The sequence below is a fragment of the Medicago sativa genome, chromosome 5 (genome assembly GCF_051527215.1).
Source record: "Medicago sativa cultivar Bolivia chromosome 5, Bolivia_mono, whole genome shotgun sequence".
In the NCBI taxonomy this organism is placed as follows: Eukaryota; Viridiplantae; Streptophyta; class Magnoliopsida; order Fabales; family Fabaceae; genus Medicago; species Medicago sativa.
The window spans coordinates 78,449,350-78,471,580 of NC_140753.1; the positions used below are offsets into that span (position 1 = coordinate 78,449,350).

At 33.7% G+C, this 22,231-nt stretch overlaps 1 protein-coding gene and 2 pseudogenes across 2 annotated transcripts; all 3 read left to right on the plus strand.

The window, feature by feature from the left end:
* The first annotated feature begins 211 nt into the window (after positions 1 to 211).
* LOC146925366 (putative CCR4-associated factor 1 homolog 11 pseudogene) lies at positions 212 to 1,198 on the plus strand (annotated as a pseudogene).
* Positions 1,199 to 4,795: 3,597 nt separating this feature from the next.
* LOC146925367 (tetraspanin-8-like) lies at positions 4,796 to 5,356 on the plus strand. Its single transcript, XM_085711965.1, has one exon. The coding sequence runs from the start codon at positions 4,796 to 4,798 to the stop codon at positions 5,354 to 5,356; it is 561 nt and encodes a 186-aa protein (XP_085568091.1).
* Positions 5,357 to 19,260: 13,904 nt separating this feature from the next.
* LOC146925368 (tetraspanin-8-like) lies at positions 19,261 to 21,897 on the plus strand (annotated as a pseudogene). Its single transcript, XR_015010479.1, has 2 exons — positions 19,261 to 19,790; positions 21,570 to 21,897. The product of XR_015010479.1 is annotated as a tetraspanin-8-like (transcript).
* The last annotated feature ends 334 nt before the right edge of the window (positions 21,898 to 22,231 follow it).

Here is a 22,231-nt window from a genome sequence, read left to right on the forward strand (position 1 = left end):
AATGAATCTTCTTTACTCTTGAAGTGTTTTTGGTGTTGATGTTAGACTTACAGTATGAATAGTTGTTAATTAAGTTATGCTTGTGCGTTGTAAATTCACTACATTAACCCCCATGCTGCTAATTGTATAATAATGTTTAAATATTGCTAAAAGAAACTTTTTTTTGTTGGGTGATTAACATTCTTTCTCATCGTTTCTTGCTCAGAATTTCAACTTGTACCTGAGACAAGACTGCAATGATAATGATGAAGGAAGAGCCTAGTTCAAAACCAATCATGATCCGTAAAGTGTGGGGATACAATTTGTTTTATGAATTCAATATCATTCGTCAGTTGGTTGGTAAATACAATTTCATCTCAATGGACACTGAATTTCCGGGCATCGTCCATTCACCCACAATCCGTCGTCGCCTCCAACCCAATGAGCAATACAGTTACTTGAAGGCCAACGTTGACGCTCTCAATATCATTCAGATCGGTCTTACCTTATCGGATGCAATAGGTAACCTCCCTCATGATGAGAACAGTCGCTACATCTGGGAATTTAATTTCCGTGACTTTAACGTCAACAGGGACCTCCACAACAAAGACTCTATTGACTTGCTCCGCCGTCAGGGTATCGACTTCTTTCGCAACACTGTTCTAGGTGTAGACTCGTTTCATTTTGCTACGCTGATGCGGTGGTCTGGACTGCTTTTCAACAACTCAGTGACATGGGTGACATTCCACAGTGCGTACGATTTTGGATATCTGGTGAAAATCTTAACGCGGCATTATCTTCCTCGTAGCTTGAAAGAGTTTTTGCATGTTTTGAGAGAATTATTTGGAAGAAACGTGTATGATATAAAGTACATGATCCGTTACTCTAATGCACTTTATGGCGGTCTCGAGCAAGTTGCGAGTATTCTTCAAGTGGATCGGGCCATTGGTAAGTGCCATCAAGCTGGATCGGACAGTTTGTTGACGTCGCAGACTTTTCACAAGATGGTAAACACATATTTTATCAACAATGAAGTCAAAAAGCATGCTGGATCAATATTCGGATTAGAAGTCACATCTTGATAAAGAAACCTTAATTTGAGTTTGATATATTTAGCTTTCCTGTCTCAAATGTACATAATATGTTTTATTGTATTAATGGATATGGTAACATTTAGTTAGTATAGGCTTTAGTTGTTTCTGACAATATATTTGCAACTTAGTACTCAGTACTCAACATGCTTACTTTTTTCTCTTTTAAATTAAAATTCTTATCTTTATTTCAAAATAGAATCTACGTCGCCAAAAAAAACAAAATCCATGTGGGCACGATTTTGTTCTGGTTTTGTATAGTTTCTGCTCGGCGCACAAACAATTTATTTGTGCTTGTTTCTTCTGCTTTTACACCAACACTGGTTCTCTGAGCTTTGATAGGATTTGAGCACAACACCAATAGGTTTTGAGCACATCTTCATGAATTTATCAGCAGTAGGCAGTAGCAACATAGTAACACGGGATATTTGCTGCTTAAGGAACATGTACAGCCTTACACCGACTATATAGAGTCCCTTAATTAAATGTATATAATGATAATACTATAACCTTTCATGCAACCACTTTTTTTTATACATTCTATACAATTCTTTCTTCTTTCTCGAAATTTCTTTGCGTATTGCCTGTTGAATATATATGTCTTTGTCAATGTCAATGCATAGGCTGAAAAGTCACTGTCATGGGACTTCTAATCCTTATAAAAAGCATCATCCATTACCATCCTCTTTCCACATTTCTTAAACAGCTCTCTGTCTCTCACAGAAAGTTCAGGATGGCTAGTTCTAGTGGTACTGGTGGTAATTGTATTTGTCCCTCGAATTTGTGACCTCCTCGACACCCCAAATTTTATGGTTACAGTTGGGAAAAACCCAAGTCAGCCAGAAAAGAGTGAGTGACATGGTTCACCTTACAAACCGGTGGTTTACCGTATTTCTAATTTAGGCTTTCCAAAAAACATCTTTGAATCCGAAAACTACCTTGCCTCCGGCTACTTATACAAGAATTTCGCCTCCTTGCTACGACTTCTTTCATAGTACACCGATGATCGAAAACTCCAAAGAGTTTTATCGCTTGGTTTTTAAGTTGAATTTCTTCAATGCCATCCCTCACTGCCAACCAAAGGAGTTCTACAAATTTCTCAGGCATGTGAAGAGCCCTGCTGGACAAGGCGAGCTTCAGAAGATATCAATGCAGGAGAAGCTTGAGAAGCGTGCTTTTGCTCGTGGTCTTACCATTCATGGAATGGTGGAGGTTCAGATGTCTGATCTTACAAAACGGAATAATGGCGTTGATTCAACAGGCTCTTGCCGCATTTAGATGCACTTAAAAAACGTTCCTGGTGGAGGAGGACCAGGCATTACCGGTCTCCAGTGTTGCAATTTTAAATGTTACTGATCAATTATATATGGATCAAAGGGAAAAGATATATAGTATGCAAAATGATGGAGATATTGAAGTTTGATATTGCAGGGAACATTGTTTTCACTGATAAGAGATGTGAAATGAATTATAAATCCTCTTGCTTATGGAATTTATTGTGCCAACCTTATCTAACTAATTGTCTAACAAATCAACTGAATCTATAATTTTTCTTACTAAATTTGGTCACTTTACTAATTTTTTGAATTACAATTTTAGAGTCACATAGTTCGATCTTCACCCAACCTCTTTAATTAACTGACTCTAAAAATTAATTTTAGAGCACCCTTTCTCTTTTAGAGTCACAAAATTTTAAGTCAGTTAATTTAAAGTAAAAATTTGGTCACGACCCTTTTCTTTTTTATCTCTCACTCAATCTCTTCTTTCTCTTTTTTCTTCGATCTTCACCCACTTGTTTCAATTCGCCGGTTCGTAAGTTTCCACAAATTAGTGGAGAATTTGTGCGAGCCGATTCGTAAAAAGTATCGCGAACTGGTACGCACGCACCAATTCACGGTTTGTAACATGTCAAGAGAATTATGTGACCATGCATTACCTTTTTTTGGTTCATGTTTTCCACCTCTTATTTTTCTTGGGGGGGGGGGGGGGGTATTTTTTTTATGGAAGAGTATATTTTTATTTGAAGCAAGTAGGATAATGAGTATGTATACGAGTATTATTAGTCGAACAAATTGTAAGTCAATCAACAAAGATTAATTATACTTACGTTCATAACCAGTGATTATAATTTCATTCTCAATAGATTTGATTCACTTGGTTAATCCACCATAACATGAAAAACTATCAAGGGTAATTTATAAGCAAATTTGCTTCTGGTTTTCTTACTTTATTGATTATACATGAAAAACAGTGATTTCTTACTTTGCTGAAATCATTTAGTGAAAGTGTCTTAAAATCCGTTGATCTTGTCTTTTCCCTTTCTCAATTGCTTAAAACCGAAATTTTGATGGAATTTGCATTGGTTTGATTCAGGGACCTTCTCCGGTATATTATTGGACAAAAATACCTTAACAATCAGCATATTCAAATCTCCTTTATGCATATTTCTGACCAAAACTATCTAGCAACTAATCATTTTGATTCCAAAACGTTTGAGACGTTGTCGTAGTCCCAAAATATATCACAATTGCAAACACATCCTCTAAAAACATATTTTGGGATCAAAATGACTAATAAAAAATATTTTTGACTGGTTGGTTTCAATTTTTTAAATTATTTCCATATTATTTTAAACGTAAACAATGATAATTAATTCTAGTCATTATTAGAGGAATCAATATCTTATAGTTTTATGGTAGTTCCTCAACATGAAAATGTTTTTCTTCTTATAATCAAATTACTATTTAAAATGTTTTTAATATTTTCTTTAGTTTAATTTATATACACATTGTATAAAAGTTTTACACATGCATTCAACGATGTAATGCCACATAATTTAATGAGTTTAAAAACACATGATTTGCCAACAAAAACTAATTCATTAGAAACATAATCAACATGAAATGACAATTCTTCATCAACTTTAAAGGGACACAACCAACTAACGGTATCAAATTAAATAATTTTGACTATTGGTATAACCTTTTTTTGGTGGTGGCAGGGGTTTGAACCCCGGACCTTGCATATTTTTATGCATTGTCCATACCAACTGAACTAAGCTCACGAGGACGACTATTGGTATAACCTAATTAGACTAATAACGAACCCGAATCTCGAATTTCGACGATCAAATCCGACAAAATACCCCTTCAAAAACTTTGTTGACATGAAATGAAACTTCTACCTTGATTGAAGTAGACTTAACTAACTAACGATATCAAATAAAATCAATCATAAAAAACATCTAACACTCTCCAATTACAATTATAACTTCTTTTTTTTTTTTGGTGAATTACAACTATAACTTAAATGCACATTTTTTTTAAAATAACATAATAGTCGTTATACCACACTGGCCGGGAGCCATAATTTTTTTTTTTTGAAAGATGGCCGGGAGCCATATTATTGAGAAAGAACTAACACTTCATTGTGTGGAATATCTCTATGAGAAAGATGGTGGCAATGTTAGTTTCATAGCTTGAAACTTGTAATTTTTTACCAAAATCTAGTTTGAATTGTGTATAACTTGCTAATTTGAAATTAGTTCTGGTATTGATTCCTATTATTAATGTTTCCCTTGTTGTCGATTTCTGTCTTAACATATACCTTACCTGTCCTAGAAAACAACCAAGAAAAACATGTATATAAAAACTCGTCAGTTTTCTTTTTCATCACATTATTTCGTATCAATACACAATTTGATTTGACCATCACCATCATCAAGAATGGAACAAGCCAACCCAGGGATTAAGGACATGGATTATAAAAAAAGTGAGAAATACAAGAATGGTCAATTGTGCGACATCTTGATCCGAATCGTGAACGTCTTAACATTGTCTGTTTCAATTGCAATATTGGTTTTTGGTTTAAGGATATGGAATACCAGACAAGCTAACACAGAATGTGAGATTCTGTTTGAAAAACTTATTATTTGCCTCGGCGTCTTCCTCTTTGTGGTTTCTCTACTGGGTCTCATAGGTGTATGTTGTAAATCGCTCTCAATTCTCGCGTTCTATATCCTTATCTTGTTCTTGCCCCTCCTTTTTCTATTCTCCGGCCAAATCTTCACTATTGTTGTTCAAATCAAAGGCACTGAAGCTTGGTTGCAGAAAAAAGTCAACAATAACAACAATTGGAATGCGTTTAAGAGTTGTTTGCAACCTCAAAAATTTTGCTCGGATCTTCATTCGGAAACTCCTAACGATTTCTTTTGCAAATTCTACACTGAGCACTTCTCACCTATTCATAGGGATGACAATGGGTACCCAATGGGTAGGGTACTATAGTACCCATCCCCATACCCGCATTTGTAAACAATGCCCATACCCGTGCCCGTACCCTCGTGGGCAACAACTTTAGTGCCCTTCCCCATACCATATGGGTACTTAAGTGCTCATACCCGCACCCATTATCCGCACTTTAGCCATGAAAAGATAATAAAAAACACTACAATTGAAATAAAACTATGATCCAATTTTTTTTAAATCAACTCACAAAATAATATGAATCGTAGTATTTAGCCAAATAAAAAAACATCCAAAATATTCCTCGAAAGAAAAAAAATAGATACCTTACATTAGTTATACGTTAAAAAGTTGTAGTTGCATGTTAAAGTCATAATAAATTGTTACTAAAGTTTTTATTAAGTTGTTTTAGGTTTAGGGTTAGACTTAAATAGTTAAATAAATTAATTAATTGTACACCAAAAATAAATAAATTATTTATCATATTATATAAATACATATATGCGGGTTGCGGGGCTGGGTAGTACAATGCCCATACCCATGCCCATACCCATTCAAATTTGCAGGTAATTACCCATACCCAGAACCCATGAAAGCGGGGTTTTACCCTACCTATAGCGGGTATTTTTTGCGGGTGCCCATAGGATCTGGGTTCAATTGCCATCCCTACCTATTCAGGTTAGATTTTTTTTTCTTTATTGGATTTATGTTCTTGTTGATTGCTTTTATGGGTTGTCATCAAAATTTGAGCTTGCATGTGATTCATATTTAGGGTTGAATTTTTTGGCTTCGTTTAGCATTATGAAATATGCTAACCAAATTACCAAAACTGGTACACATTTAAAAATATATATATCCTCATAGGGTAAGTCATGGATGGCACACACAGGGACGGACCCACGTTGAAGGGTCTGTGTGCCATGGCCCTCACTACATTAGTTTCTCAATACCATGTCCATGAAATTTGTTCACTAGCTAGCATAGTTATATTGTTATTATTTTTGAAAGAAACTAGCATAGTCAAATGTAATATTGTAAGTGTAAAAATATATATGATAATTCCATCAAAACATTCTAAATATATAATAATATATGTAAAAAAAAGCTAACAAAAATATTTCATACACCATCCAAGCACTATTATAAGCAAAAATACATTTTTTATATTCATTGAATAAATGACATGGTCTATAATATACACATACATCATGTATTGAATGAATTCAAAATTATGATTTTGACTTATAATAGTGACCAAATGGTGTATATAATATATTTATTGTTAGAAATATATATACACATGGCCCTCACTATACGATATTTCTGGGTCTATCCCTGGGCACACACGACTTTGCTTTTCATATTTTTCAAAGTCAGATGTTTATAGGTAAAACTATACATCTTTTAGACAATATATTTTCAACCTATGCCTACGTAACATTGTAAGGTTTCACCTACCTACCTTATGTTAATTATTACTAATTTCCTTTCCTGGTTTATGTTTTTTTTTTTTTTTTATGATCAACTTGTGCATGAAATTATGGCACTTTATATATTGCATTTTGTTTGCTGGTATGTGAATTTTGGTGAAATTATATTACAATATCACATGGTATACCATGTAAAAATTATGTGTATCTCTCTCTATTAACCATCAATGACGTTTGATATTATCATCCTTATTATCTAATCCTAAGCTACAATGTAAACAAAACTTGCAAACCCTTAACCCTAGATTTTGAGTGGGAAATGCATTTCCTAATCTCATTAAATGCTGAATTTGAAATTCAAATCCCCCACTAAAAGGTTACAATGAACCGAGTGCAGCCACCCATATGTATTCCAACTACATTAAATGTTGGTGCCTTTCCAATCTTTTATTTGTATTGTAAATGACAAACCATTAATGTCATTTGTTTTCAATATTTGGTGTTGCAACCTAACCCTCTCTCTCTCCCTTTTCTCTCACACTCATCGACCCTTTCTCTTCCTTCACCGTTTTCTCTCTCTTCAAAGTTCAATCACCAACGTTTCACCATGCCGAAATCTGCTTCTCGATGCCAAACCTGCTGATAACCGGTGGAAGTGCAAGGGCGCTGGTACTGGAACTAAGCAATCGAAGAAAGCTAAGGATCCTAACAAGCCTAAGCGGCCTCCAAGTGCTTTCTTCTTTTTCATGTAAGATTCGGTGCTAAAAATTGTTCGAATCCGTGCTAAATGTTCACGAATTTGTTCGGTTGAAGTTCGATTTAATTGGAATATATCAACGTTTGATCATGGAACATGTTTTTGGGTTGTTCCAGGTACTTTATTTTTACCAGGCTTGATTCAGTTGAGAATCTTTTTCACAGTTGAGAATATTCTATTTCTTCATTTGTTTGAAGCAATTTCCGAAGCATTTTGATTGGTTCTATTACAGTTCTTTTCCTTTCCTATTTCTTCATTATCTGTTCTGACATGTTTTTTCTATCTTGCAATTTGGTTAATTTGTTTAGTTAAACTCTATTCTGATTCTGTTTCTACAATTATTTGCGTTCCCCCTTTATTTTGAAGACAATGAGAGAGTAGTGTTAAGTCAGACGATGAAAATCTTATATTTTGATTACAAAGAATATAATTTAGAAAGTGAAACGTTCTCCAATGCATTCATTGAATACCATTATTGTTGATTTTAATGAATGAAGTACATAAAATATGCACTTTTTAAGTAATGAAATGCGTGAATTTTGTATTTTTAACTAATTCGGTGCATGAATTATTTGCTTCATTATGTGAGTTACCAGATTATCATATTCATTCTTCTTTGGTTCATTGAGGGACGTAGGAGTACAACCAAAATTGAGAAAGGAGGCACAATATAGTTAGAAATACCAAGAGAAGGTGCAAAGAACATGAAAAACAAATAGTGGGGTAAGATTGTAAAGTAGTGATGGGTGGTATATATAGTATCATGTCTTAATTATAAAGGGCAATCCAGTTGGAACATGATACTGTTTCTGTAAGATGATAAACTTTCTGTGAAAACAGCCGAGGAAGCAGCCATTGATTTGACCACATTGTTAATTGAGATGTTTAATAAGGATAAAAAACTTCAGAAAAGTTCTCTATTCATTGCAGCAGAGTCATATGGTTGCAAATTTTGGATTATCTGCTCTTAAAGCTATTGAAAACAACAACTGAAGTTTACACTTGAGGTGAAATTCTGTTAGATCTCAGATTAGTCGTATTCAATTAATGGTATTCTGACTTATGAATGGGATTAGTTAAATTGTTGTTTTGTTTGTTAGTTAGGAAATGATGGATCCTTTTGTATTAAAATATATTTAGAACATTGTAACTTCAATCAAATTTATGATTTTGGGAAAATTTTCCAGTCCATTATTAGGTTCCAGAGAAAATGACCAATGCCTATATTAAACTTTTTGCACAAACATTTTCTAATTGAGATGATGGAAAACATATTACGTGTTTAATTTTTCCAGTCCATTATTATCAAGCCTTGAGAAGGCTTTGAAGAGAGGACCTCATGAGAAAGACTTTGCTGCATCATAAATAACATAAGTTGCTCATGTACTCCCTAGAAAAGACTGATGTATGATGTATCTTTCTGTCTCTTTTGATAATTTGAGAGGTTTTTTTTATCTCTTTTACCACATGCTTTGTAATTATGTACACAAATTGGGGTTAAACTGTGCATAAAAGTTACTGGTGTATGATGTATATTTCTTTCTTACTCTTTTTAAAAAAATATTCAGAGGCTAATTGTGGTTCATTTGTTTTCGTGTTTATACATCAACACATGCCTGGTCCATTTGTTTTCATTGCTTTTAGGAGGGAGATCAAACATTGATCCACTAGATAGAAATAGAATAAGTATTAGCAGGGTTCAAAGTTCATGTTTATAGTACTAATTGGTCCATTTTGCATATTTGAGTATGGTAATGTTGTAAAGTTGACTTAGTTTGTAGTCTTTGTGTTCAAAGTTCATGTTTATAGTACTAATTCCTCCATATTAAAACACAGGAGTGGCAGATAGATTAGCTGCCACAAGAGAGTCTAGACCAATTTGTTGTGTATGTGCTTCTAACTATCCGTTGATGGCTGCCACTTTAACTAACATAAATGATTTCTCCACCAAACTTTAGGCTGATCCTTCTATTGAAATGTTACTTCAGGATTTTCCTCAATTTAGATATGGCTTGATTTTATTGTCAAAATATACCATACGAAATACAGATTTCTAAAAAAATGTCTTATGCTCAAACTTTTCTCTTTGTGCATGTATGATGACATATAAGTTTAATTTACATGATACCATTTAATTTCTTCAACTCCCACATGTTTTAGCATTGTATTTTTATGTTACTTTGGGCTGCTTAAATTGTGTTTGCTTTTGATATATATGGTACTGTCAAAATATACAAGAGAAACAAGAATTTCTGATACTGCTTTTCTAATATGAAGTTAAGTATTTATGTATCCAATTTTACTGAACAATTGTGTTTGTAACTTAAAGTATGTGCATGAATATGCAGTTGATAACTCAATTCATCGCAAGAACGTTGCTCCAAAATCTCATCTAACTAGGATTTCCTCGGTTGCTCCTGAAAAATTTGTTATAACAAGTCGTACAGGCCATCCTATATTGGATGAGTATGCAACCCCATATGCTAATGAGAATCCGTATAGACGTATGTGCAAAGATGAAATGAAGGAAACTTATGTTCGTGAATCAGTTTTGGGTATGGTTAGAAGCATTTTGTCGATTCTTGATAATTTATTATTATATAAATTCATGTTGATTGTTTTGTCTAAAATGTATTATTAAGGTTAGATTTTAACGATAGAACCATGTTCAATTTAAGTTATTCAATTCAATGCCCCTATAGGCCGAAGTTTCACATTTACATTTCTTGGGGGTAAACTTTTAATGCTCAACGAAGCAAAAAAAATTCAAAAATAATTTATGCATGCTCAATTTGTTGTTGATTCCTTGATTTCAAAAAGTTTATTCTAGTATTTGACCACATTCTTAAAACTACTAATGCCTCATATGGTCTAGTATTTGAACATATTCTTAAAATTTATGATGTCCACTTCCAGTTTGCACTAAAACATGAGAGTGACCGTATTCATTTTAAGTATATCTGACTTTTATCTTCTTAAGCTTTTTAAATTTTGGAGGCCTTATATGAATTTCCAATTTTAAATTTTGGAGGCCTTATATGGATTTCCAATTTTTTTGATATTTTTTGCAGTATAGATGTTGCAAGCCTCCAAGTGACTGTGGTTTTACTTATCAGAATTCAACAACCTGGACGAAGACCGAAAATATTACTTATACAAACCATGATTGTGATTTTTGGAATAACGATCCAAGCATTTCATGCTTCGATTGCCGTTCTTGCAAGGCTGACTTACTGCAAGTCATCAATTCTGATTGGGACGACGTCTATATTTTCTTTGTTTTCTCATTTTGGTTGCTCGCCATGGTGCTCTTTCCCGCTACCCATGCATTCAATAATATATTAGAGGACAAACTATTTGAAAAGAAGAATTCAAATAAGAAACCACCTTTATAAGTGATCAACTGTGGATGTCGTCTCTTGGTAGTAAATGTTAATGATGTTGATTGCGGATGATTGAAGATTACAACCTGCAAAACAATAAAATGTAAAGAAAAAACCTGAGGCATGACTAGACTAAGGAATTATCCGCAGAATTGTGCAACTCCCCCAGAATACAATAGGCTCATCTCAGCGGTAATCATACCGAGGCTATCAAGGCACAAGAAATACACATATAGTAACTTAGACACTTAGAATTTTTGTGTAAAATGAAGGAAGAAAGTAAGAACAAAAATTGTTTTTCTACTTTTTGTGTGAAAGCCAAGTGGCTAGGTTTATAAACCAATATTATATATTAATTAATATTTGAAGGATGGAGCATGTTCAACTACTTTGAAGGATACTGAATTACACATACATGGATACCAAGTCAAATTCAGTTACCACTCTTAAAAACACATTGAAAATAATTAAATATAACAATTATCACCTATTAAATTGGTAAAGTAGGAGTAATTCAAAAGGAGTTACAGCAGAACCAAAATGTGATGATATACATGAAGTTATTGGACAAATTGAGCTTTTAATTTATATCATGCATAAGTCAACAAATTTAATTTTTAAATAAAATTAATTAAATCAATTTGAATAAAATAAATGAAATAAATAACTTTTGAAACTTGGTCCAAAAAAAATTTACTTTTGAAATATTTAAAATATACAACAAATGATCCTCCTTGTTTTTACGATTGAAATATCGACTTAAATTAATACAAATTTAATTAAACAACAAAAAATAATTATGTAGCTCTTATTGAAGTGACATCAATAAAATAAATCGCTTTAGTCGTGAATATGAAAAATATCATGAATTTTTTTATTTCATCCATGTGCATCATCAGTTACATGGAGACAAGGTGCTAATTAAATATTTCAATGCATTTGGCTTAAGCTATTAAATTAAATTACTCCCTTTTAGAATATTTAGTTACCTTGCCAACATAAGATCACACACTCGTATCCCTCAATTATTCTAAGAGCCGCCAAATTCACTTACAAATAAAAGAGAAATCATACCCCCCCCCCCCCCCCCCCCCCCCCCTCTCCTTTGTCACTTTTAAACAAAAGAACATTAACATCCCTCACACTTCACGTCACAAGCCATGATCATCATCAAATATTGTTCATTCAAAATGCGTCACATATCCATCAAGAAATCCATACCATCTTCACCATGTTAAATCCTGATATGTCTCGTTCTCCCTTGTGAGATATTTTCATGGCTAAATACAGGTCGCTAGGAAGGAAAGCGTGTAATGTAAGAGCTTTTTCTCCATACGTTCGTGATACAAATAAGTTTTATGTTATTAAAAAAATAACAGAAGATTTAACCGTTAATAAAGAACCACCTTTAACAAATTAAACCAGTAATCTTAAGCCTTATTATAAAAAGAAACAATGTTTCCAATGTTTTGCGTTGTGGTTGAGATGTTGTATGAACTATTAGTTGGTTTTTGAAGATATATATGCATCATGTTGTATGCATGATAGTGACTCGGTGGCTGAATTATCTAAACTTTGCGTTTATGGGTTGTCATCAAAATTTTGGCTTGCATGTGACTCATATTTGAGGTTGAAATTTTTGGCTTCATTGAGCATTATTAGATATGTTAACCAGATCTGTATAGACATTAAAAAATGAGGCATGCTATACGTCGCGATGGAATTTCATGCGAAATTTTCCCGAATGTTGTTTTGTATATATTTCTTTCTTCTACATGATAACTTTTTTGATCAATTTTTCTTTATATAGCTACTAAAAAAAAACAACACGTGCACAGGTGAAATATGCATCTCTATGCCTTACGTGGCTTCAAAAGCTTTGAAATATTATGTATTTTTTGTAGGTGATGACACATAGAGAATTTAAATTAACAAAATGGAATCAGTGCTTCAACATATAAGTTTACAAGGCACATCCTCTAAAAAAAAGTTTACAGCTCTATTAGCAAGCAAAATTAAAAGTTTACAATGTTCGGGAAATATTCGTGATGGATTTTGTCGCAATATTAAGCATTTCTCTTAAAGAATATTGCAAATTACCAAAACTAGTATACATTTGAAAAAAATCCAAATAAGGTAAGTCATGATTGCAATGTTGGATTAAACCCAGACCTAACTAGGCGTGAGGGTCGATATTAAAAATTGTTTGTAGTTTAATTTGTTTGGAGTCCCACACTGCTCTTGAGTGTCTAAATGTCGCGTTGAGTTAGTTTTTGGGATGAGATCATATCAAAATCTACTTGAGCCACATGGTTTTGCAAAAGTTACAGCACCAAGAATTTGTCAAACTAACTGTGAATTCAAACATTCAAGTGTATGTTTAGTATGATGGCCGACTCATAATCTGTGATAGTTGGGCTACTACACGTAGACCAAAATTTTGCCGCAATTAAACCGTTGCTAAATTGAAACCCTATACACATTTGTCACGGTTCAAATGCGGCTAAATGGAACCTCTACATGTGGCCCCAAAAAGTTCAAGACAACATTGTTTGCTATCACAATAAGTTTTGTTGAAATCGTAGTTTAAGATGGCCTTAGCTATAGTATCTGCAAATTGGGTCACTGCACAACACCCAAAAATTTGTCGCGGTTACACCGTGGCCAAATAGAGGCCCTTTACATATTTGTCACGGTTCAACCGTGGTTAAATTCGACCCCTACACTGGACCTCAAAAAGTTTAAGACGACCTTATTTGCTATCGCAATGAGTTTTATGAAATCATAATGAGCCACCATGATCTTACAAAGTTACATACTATAGTTTTTGCAAAATCATAATCTCAATATGATTTCGATAAACCTACGGTGTTACCAATCACAAATCCTTGCACCCATACACCATTTACTATAATTACTCTGATAGATATAGACTTGTAGTGCAATGTTGTTGGGACCAGCGTAGTAAGAATCCTACAATAAATACAATATGTATCTCGATACGATACGAAAACATCATTCACTGATACGTATCTTACTCTGTATACTAAAATACATTGTATCATACGCTATGTATCAAAATAAGATACAAAAACACCTTTCATCCATATGTATCTTATATCTCAAAACACTTTGTTGGTGAATACAGTAAGGGTCTAACACCTCTTATCTATCATGGAGTTATGTTTGATTTTGATTAAATTAAGGATGCATTATGTTATTTTTGTTTATGACTTGAGTATTGAAGTACCTTCAAGTTTATATATGATATTTGAAGTATTTTGAAGTTTATATATAATGTTTTAAGTCATTTTTTTGTTAATGTATCTTACGATACATGATTTAAAAAAGTGGTCGAACGATAAACAATACGTATTTCGATTTGATTACCATGCTTGGGACGAACGTTGAATTCTTTTAAACTTGAAAGGACACCAAATGATTCTTCATTTACCTACTGAGTGCTAGTTCTTGAGACTGCTTAACTTGATAGATATGTTACAATTGAGTTGTGAGTGTTTTTTTAATGATCAAATTTGTACATAGAAATTATGGCACTTTACATATTACATTTTGTTTGCTGGTATGTGAATTTCGGTTCTCTTGTACGTATATACAACATCACATGGTATAACCGTGTAAAAATTGTGTGTATCACTATTAGTAAATAGCAACCTTCAATGAAGTTTAATATTATCATTTAGTTAATACTCATGATAAGAGAAATAGAAACAAAAGTAGATTCTACTATTTGACCCTATTCTTAAAACTACTAATGCCTCCTATGGTAGTATTTGTTGTTAATTGAACAAGAAAACAGTTGCAGGAAATGAACAAGACAAAGGAGAAATAACTGCTTTCATTCATATAATTTGTCTGATAAAAAACAAACAGAACACACACTATGTTTTACATAGTTTGACAATACTAAAAACTTCCAATAACTACCACAATACAACACAATTAATTAAAGAAAACTGGACAGCAGTTACTAAAATAAAATAACCAACACATAATACATAAAAGTCTTCACATCAGCAGTCCTAAGCATGATATTTAACACTCCTCCTTGCTTTAGGAGCTGCAAACACCAAGCTTTGATCTCATATCTTCAAACTTGATAGTTGATAAGGGCTTTGTTAAGATATCAGCATTTTGCTCTTCTGTTTTGCAATAAACAAGAGTAATGACACCATCCTTCTGCACTTCCCTCAAGAAAAACAATTTGATGTTGAAATGCTTGGTTTTTCCGTGAAAAACTGGATTATGAGAAATAGCTATTGCAGCTTGATTATCAACAAAGATCTTAGTGGCTTCTTTGTGGTCAAGATGAAGGTCACTCAATATCTTTCTCAGCCACATAGCTTGATTAACAGCAGCCGTTGCAGCAATAAACTCCGCTTCAGCAGTTGATTGAGCCACTGTTTCTTGTTTTTTCGAACTCCAAGAGAAAACACTAGAACCAAGTGTGAAACAATAGCCAGAAGTGCTTTTCATATCATCAGCAGAACCTCCCCAATCGCTGTCTGAAAAACCAATCAGCTTGAATTCATTGCTTTTGGTAAATTTAATGCCAAAATCACATGTTCCTTTCACATATCTAAGCACCCTCTTTGCTGCCTTGAGATGACATTCACTTGCACAATGCATAAACCGAGACAAAATGCTTACCGCATTCAAAATATCAGGCCGTGTGGCTGTCAGATACATCAAACAACCGATCAGACTTCTAAAATATGCTTGATCAATCTTTTCAGTTCCATCTTCTTTGCAAAGCTTCTCTTTTGAATTCATTGGAGTGCTCATTTCTCTGCATTCTTCAAGTTTAAACTTTTTCAAAATTTCTTTTGCGTATTTCTTTTGACAAATGAATATTTCATCCTTGCTTTGCTTGATTTCCATTCCAAGAAAATAAGTCATTAATCCAAGATCTGTCATCTCAAATTCCTTCATCATTTCCAATTTAAATTCATCAATCAATGTTGCATTATTTCCTGTCACCAAAATATCATCAACATAGAGAGAAACAACAAGAATATCAACCTCATTGTGTTTGATGTAAAGGGTAGACTCAGACAAGCTTTTCACAAAGCCCAAAGTCAGCAGATGATTATCAATTCTGCTGTACCAAGCTCTTGGTGCCTGCTTCAATCCATAAAGAGCCTTCTTAAGAAGATAAACCTTGTCTTCTTCCCCTTTCTTCATAAAGCCTTCAGGCTGTTCAACATAAATTTCTTCTTGCAAGAAACCATTTAAAAAAGCTGATTTAACATCCAACTGGTATACTTTCCAACCCTTTTGGGCTGCAACAGCAAGTAGCATCCTGATGGTGTCTAGCCTGGCCACTGGCGCAAATGTATCAGAGTAGTCCACTCCAAAAATTTGAGCATAACCTTTAACAACTAGCCTTGCCTTGAACTTGTTGATAGAGCCATCAGCATTGAGCTTAGTTTTGAAAACCCACTTGACGCCAATGACTTTCCTATCTTGAGGTCTGTCAACAAGCTGCCATGTATTATTTTTCTCAATCATGTGCAACTCCTCCTCCATTGCAACCATCCAATTTTTATCAAGTTTTGCTTCTTCAAAACCAGCAGGCTCACAAACAGCAATGTTGCATCTTTGATAAACATCAGAAAGTAATCTTGTTCCCCTGACAGGAACGTCATCTACCATTTCATTTTCCCAATCTTCAATGTTCTCATCAATCTGGAGTTTTGGATTTTTAGAAATTACCTCCATCTCCTTTGTGTCATCCCAGTTCCACTCTTCATCTTCCATAAAATGCACATCTCTACTTACAATAATTTTACCATTTTGTGGCTGGAAAATTTTATAAGCTTTTGCAACGGAGCTGTAGCCAATAAAAATGCCTGGTAGAGCTCTTTTGTCTAGTTTATCTCTCTTGATTTGTGGAACATGAGTAAAGCACAAACATCCAAATATTTTAAGGAAATTCAGGGAGGGTTTATAACCATACCAAGCCTCAAATGGCGTCTTATCCTTTACTGCTCTTGTAGGAAGCCTATTTTGCAAATAAACAGCAGTGTTTGCCGATTCCGCCCAAAATTGCTTTGGCAAGTTCTTCTCATGCAGCATACATCGGGTCATCTCCAATATAAATCTGTTTCTTCTTTCACTAACTCCATTTTGTTGTGGAGTGTATGGAACAGTCAACTGATGATGAATGCCAGCGTCATCACAGAATCGATCAAATGCTTCAGAAGTATACTCTTTGCCATTGTCTGATCTGAGAGCTTGAATTTTACAACCACTTTCATTCTCCACTCTTGCTTTGAATTTCCAAAATACTTGTGCTACCTCTGACTTGTGCCTTCAATGCATTAAGCAATTCTGCTAAAGAAATTTTTGAGAAATCTTTGGTATTCTCCAAAGTAGTGATGGTTGCTTCATATCTTTCGGGTACCGTTACAAGAATTTTTTCAACAATTCTTGAGTCAGAGAATTCTGATCCCAAAAGTCTCACATTGTTTGCAATGTTGAGAAGTTTGTCAGAGTAATCTTGAATAGTCTCAGAATCCTTCATTCTTTGAAGTTCGAATTCCCGGATCAGGTTCAGGACTTGCATGCCTTTAATTCTTTCATCACCTTCATATTCTTTCTTGAGATAATCCCATATCTCCTTTGCTGATTTCAAGGACATGATTCTTGTGAAAATAGTGGTTGAGACAGCAGCAAACAAGCAGGCCTTTGCCTTTGCCTTCTTTGTCTTTTTTTCCTTTTGCATTTTTATTTGTGCCATGGTGGGATTGTTTGGAAGTACAGGAATTTCATAATCTTCTTCCACTGCTTCCCACAAATCCAAAGCTTCCAAATATGCCTCCATACGCACTGCCCAAAGTTGGTAGTTACTTCCGTCGAACACCGTCGGAGCGATGCCGGAGAGACTTGCTTCGGTTTCCATGACGTTAAACTCACACAGATCCCTTAGAATAGGGCTCTAGATACCAATTGTTGTTAATTGAACAAGAAAACAGTTGCAGGAAATGAACAAGACAAAGGAGAAATAACTGCTTTCATTCATATAATTTGTCTGATAAAAAACAAACAGAACACACACTATGTTTTACATAGTTTGACAATACTAAAAACTTCCAATAACTACCACAATACAACACAATTAATTAAAGAAAACTGAACAGCAGTTACTAAAATAAAATAACCAACACATAATACATAAAAGTCTTCACATCAGCAGTCCTAAGCATGATATTTAACAGTATTTGACCATATTCTTAAAAAACTACCAAGTTACTCTGTCTGCTTTCATTTTGCACTAAAACTAAGGGTGACCATATTCTATTTTTCGATGTTATTTTGCAGTCTAGATGTTGCAAGCCTTCAAACGACTGCTGTTTTCCTTATCAGAATACAACAACCTGAACGAAGAATGAAAATGTTACTTATACCAACCCTGATTATGATGCTTGGAATAATGATCCAAATGTTTTGTGCTCCGATTGCCAATCTTGCAAGGCAGGTTTACTGCAAATCATCAATAGTGATTGGCACAAGGTGGATCGTGTCGGCATTTTATTACTTGTGCTCCAACCGCGGTGTTCGTTGCTGCTTCCTCTCCATTTTATCACTTGAGTTGAATTCATTTATGTTGTTGAGTTCAAAACTGTAAAGCAAGTCCTTAAAAATTATAAATATTTGTAATCAAGAGTTATCTGTGAAAAAAAAAATATAACCGAAAGATTAAAGGGCATTGAACTGTATATTGTGTTAGAATAAATCTGATCCTAATAGTGAATGAGCACATATTTTTTATGATTACGAATACCTGAGAATTATTTGTACGGTGACTTTACATTGTCGGAGTATTTCAATTAAACTCTTTTTTATTTATAAGAATAAGTATAGTGAATCGATGAATCGTTGTGTGACTCGGCTATAGAGAGTGATTAGGTGGGAGTGTGAGCGAGTCGGGGATTTGACTCTTTCTTTTCACTGCCATCAAATTCTCAAAAATACATCCAGATATCACTCCATAATTTGAGTTTCCTAAGAATATGAAATTTCTACATGGTAAAACCTTCGAACTTGTTTGGCTGACTCGGTCGACAAACTCTACCACTGACAAACGAATGGGAAACCAAACAATAAGAAATAGTATAGAGATCATGAGAAGACATGGTTAAGTATGTTGCGGAGCTGGCTAGGGTTGACACAAAGCAGAGTGTGATTTGTGGTGCCACCTCATTTGAGAGGATGTCGTGATCTCATGTTTCGCTATAATTAGCATTTTCCTTTTGTCTTACAAAACAAATTAACAACAAAAACATGTTATAATAAAAACTCTCCAGTTTTCTTTTTCTTTACATTCTTTCCCTTCAATAATTTATTTCACCATCATCAAGAATAAAACAAAACAACACAGGAATTATGGATTATAACAAAAGAGCTAAGGGTCAATTCGCCAACATATTGGTCGGAATCTTGAACTTTTTAACTCTAGTTGTTTCAATTTCGATAATGGCTTTTGGTTTATGGACATGGAAAACTGAACAAGCACACACAGAATGCGAGATTTGGTTTGAAAAACAAATTATTCTTCTCGGCATTTTCATCTTTGTGGTTTCTTTGTTGGGTTTCATTGGTGCTTGGCGGCAATCATGCTCAATTCTAGGGCTCTATTTCCTTCTCATATCCTTGATAATCATTCTTCTACGTACTCTCCTTCAACATATACTTCAATTTGGTTATTGGTTTCGATGACACTGAAGCTTGGTTGCAAAAAAAAAAAAAAAATTAACAATAACAACAATTGGAATGCGTTTAAAAATTGTTTGCAACCTCAAAAATTTTGCTCAGATTTTCATTCTGAAATTCCTTATGATTTCTTTCGTAAATTCTTCACTGAGCACTTCTCACCTATTCAGGTTAGAATTTTATCTTTATTGAATTTTTGTTTTTGTTTTTTGATTTTATGGGTTGTCATCAAAATTTGAGCTTGCATATGATTCATATTTAGGGTTGAAATCTTTGGCTTCCTTGAGCATTACCATATATGATAACCAAATTACCAAAATTAGTTACATTTAAAAAAAAAATCCACATAAGGTAAGTCATGGTTGCGACCATCGATTTACCTTGTCATGGATGGCCCACACGACTTTGCTTTTCATATTTTTCAAAGTCAGATGTTCGTAAACATAACTCAGTTGATAGGGACAATACATTATTATATACTCCCTCCGGTCACATTTATAAGCAAAAAAACATTTTTTAAATTCATTCAATACTTAATATATTTGGTCAATATAGAGACCAAATACATTATGTATTCAATGAACCTAAAAAATACATTTTTGCTTGTAAATGTGACCGGAGGGAATATATGGGTTGGTGTTCAAACCTCAAGGACAAACACCTCATTTATTCACTTTAAAAAGTGTTTTATAGCCACTAGACTACGTACTTGACCTCAAACAAAACTATAAATACTTTAGACAATATATTTTCAATTTATGCCTACAGACATTGCAAGCTTTCACTTAACTACTGAGAGCTATTTCTTGTGACTGCTTAACTTGATAGATATCTTACAACTGAATTTCAGGATGATACACAAATGCCGGTCCTTATAGTGTTATGTTAATTACTAATTTATTATGGTCTTTCCTGGATTGAGTTTTGTGTTTTTTTTTATATTTGTATGATCAACTTGTACATACAAATTATGACACATTACATATTGCATTTTGTTTGTTGGTATGTGAATTTTGGTTCTTTTGCATTACAATATCACATGGTATAACCATGTAAAAATTGTCTCTCTCTATTAGTAAATAGTAACCATCAATGAAGTTTGATATTATTATTTATTTAAGGAAAGGAGAGTAAAATTAGACTCCATCCGTCTCAAAAAACATGTCGTAGTCAACTACTTTACACATGTCAAAACAATACTTTGACTGTGAATATCTTTAATTATCTATGGTAAACAATTATAAAAATTTAATATTTTTAAAATATTTATCGAAATAAATCAAACAACATCTTACATGCTAACATTTGTTTTTATATATTTAGTTAAAAAAAATATGATCAAAGTAAGTTATATGAATAATGCATATTGTAAAAGTGTGACATTTATTTTGAACTGGATGAAGTAGATGTGATAGGTTGTTAATGTGACACGAAGAGAGAGATAAAAAGAAAATGAGGTATTGAGTTAGTGTATGAAAATTAAAGAATGTACAAATATAATTTCTCTTTATTTAATACTCGTTGAGAAGAGAAATGAATACAAATTTCACAAGACAAGGTAAGGTGAGATTTTAACGATAGAACCATGTTCAATTTAAGATATTCAATGACTTAAACTTCACCCCTTAGGCCGAGGTTCCGCATTTACATTTCTTGAGGGATAAACTTTTACCTAGTATATATTGGACTTCTTCTTAAAACTTCTAATGTCATTCCCTGATTTCAAAAAATAATTATTCTAGTATTTGACCACATTATTAAAACTACTAATGTCTCGTATGGTCTAGTATTTGACTATATTCCTAAAATTTATTATGTCTGCTTCCAATTTGCCCTAAAACTGAGAGTGACCATATTCATTTTGAAGAATTATCTGACTTTTGTCTTCTTACGCTTTGTAAATTTTCGATGCCTAATGGATTTCCAATGTTTTCGATGTTTTTTTGCAGAATAGATGTTGCAAACCTTCAAGCGACTGCGGTTTTACTTATCAGAATTCAACAATCTGGACGAAGACCGGAAATGTGACTTATACCAACCCTGATTGTGGTGCTTGGAATAACGATTCAAACATTTTGTGCTTCGATTGTCAATCTTGCAAGGCTGACTTACTGCAAATCATCAAGAGTGATTGGCAGAATGTGCTTCTTGTCCTCTTTGGCTCACTTCAAGTGATGATATACATTGTGCTCATTATGACTTCCGATGCATTCGAGAATGCATGTGACAGACAATTGGAAAAGAAGAATTCAAATAAGAAACTACCTTTATAAGTGATCCACCGTGGACCTCATCTCTTGCTAAATGAAATATAGAAAATTGCTGTTCACACATTTGAGAAGGCTGGGACACACATGTAAAATACGATTTTGCCCCCTCGGCAGTTAACTGCCGAATTTTGAAGAAACCGGCTGCAGTTAACTACCGAGGAAAACCTCGGTAGTTAACTGCCGAGGAAAATGAAAACTCACCAAAACATCATCTTCTTCGTTGCCAGTGGTGGGGGTACTATTTTAAACACTAAATTTGATGTTAATTCATAAACTACCGGTATGCAACTGTTCCGAGGGGAAAAGTGGTACCAAATGATTCTTGAAAAATTTGACGTTAA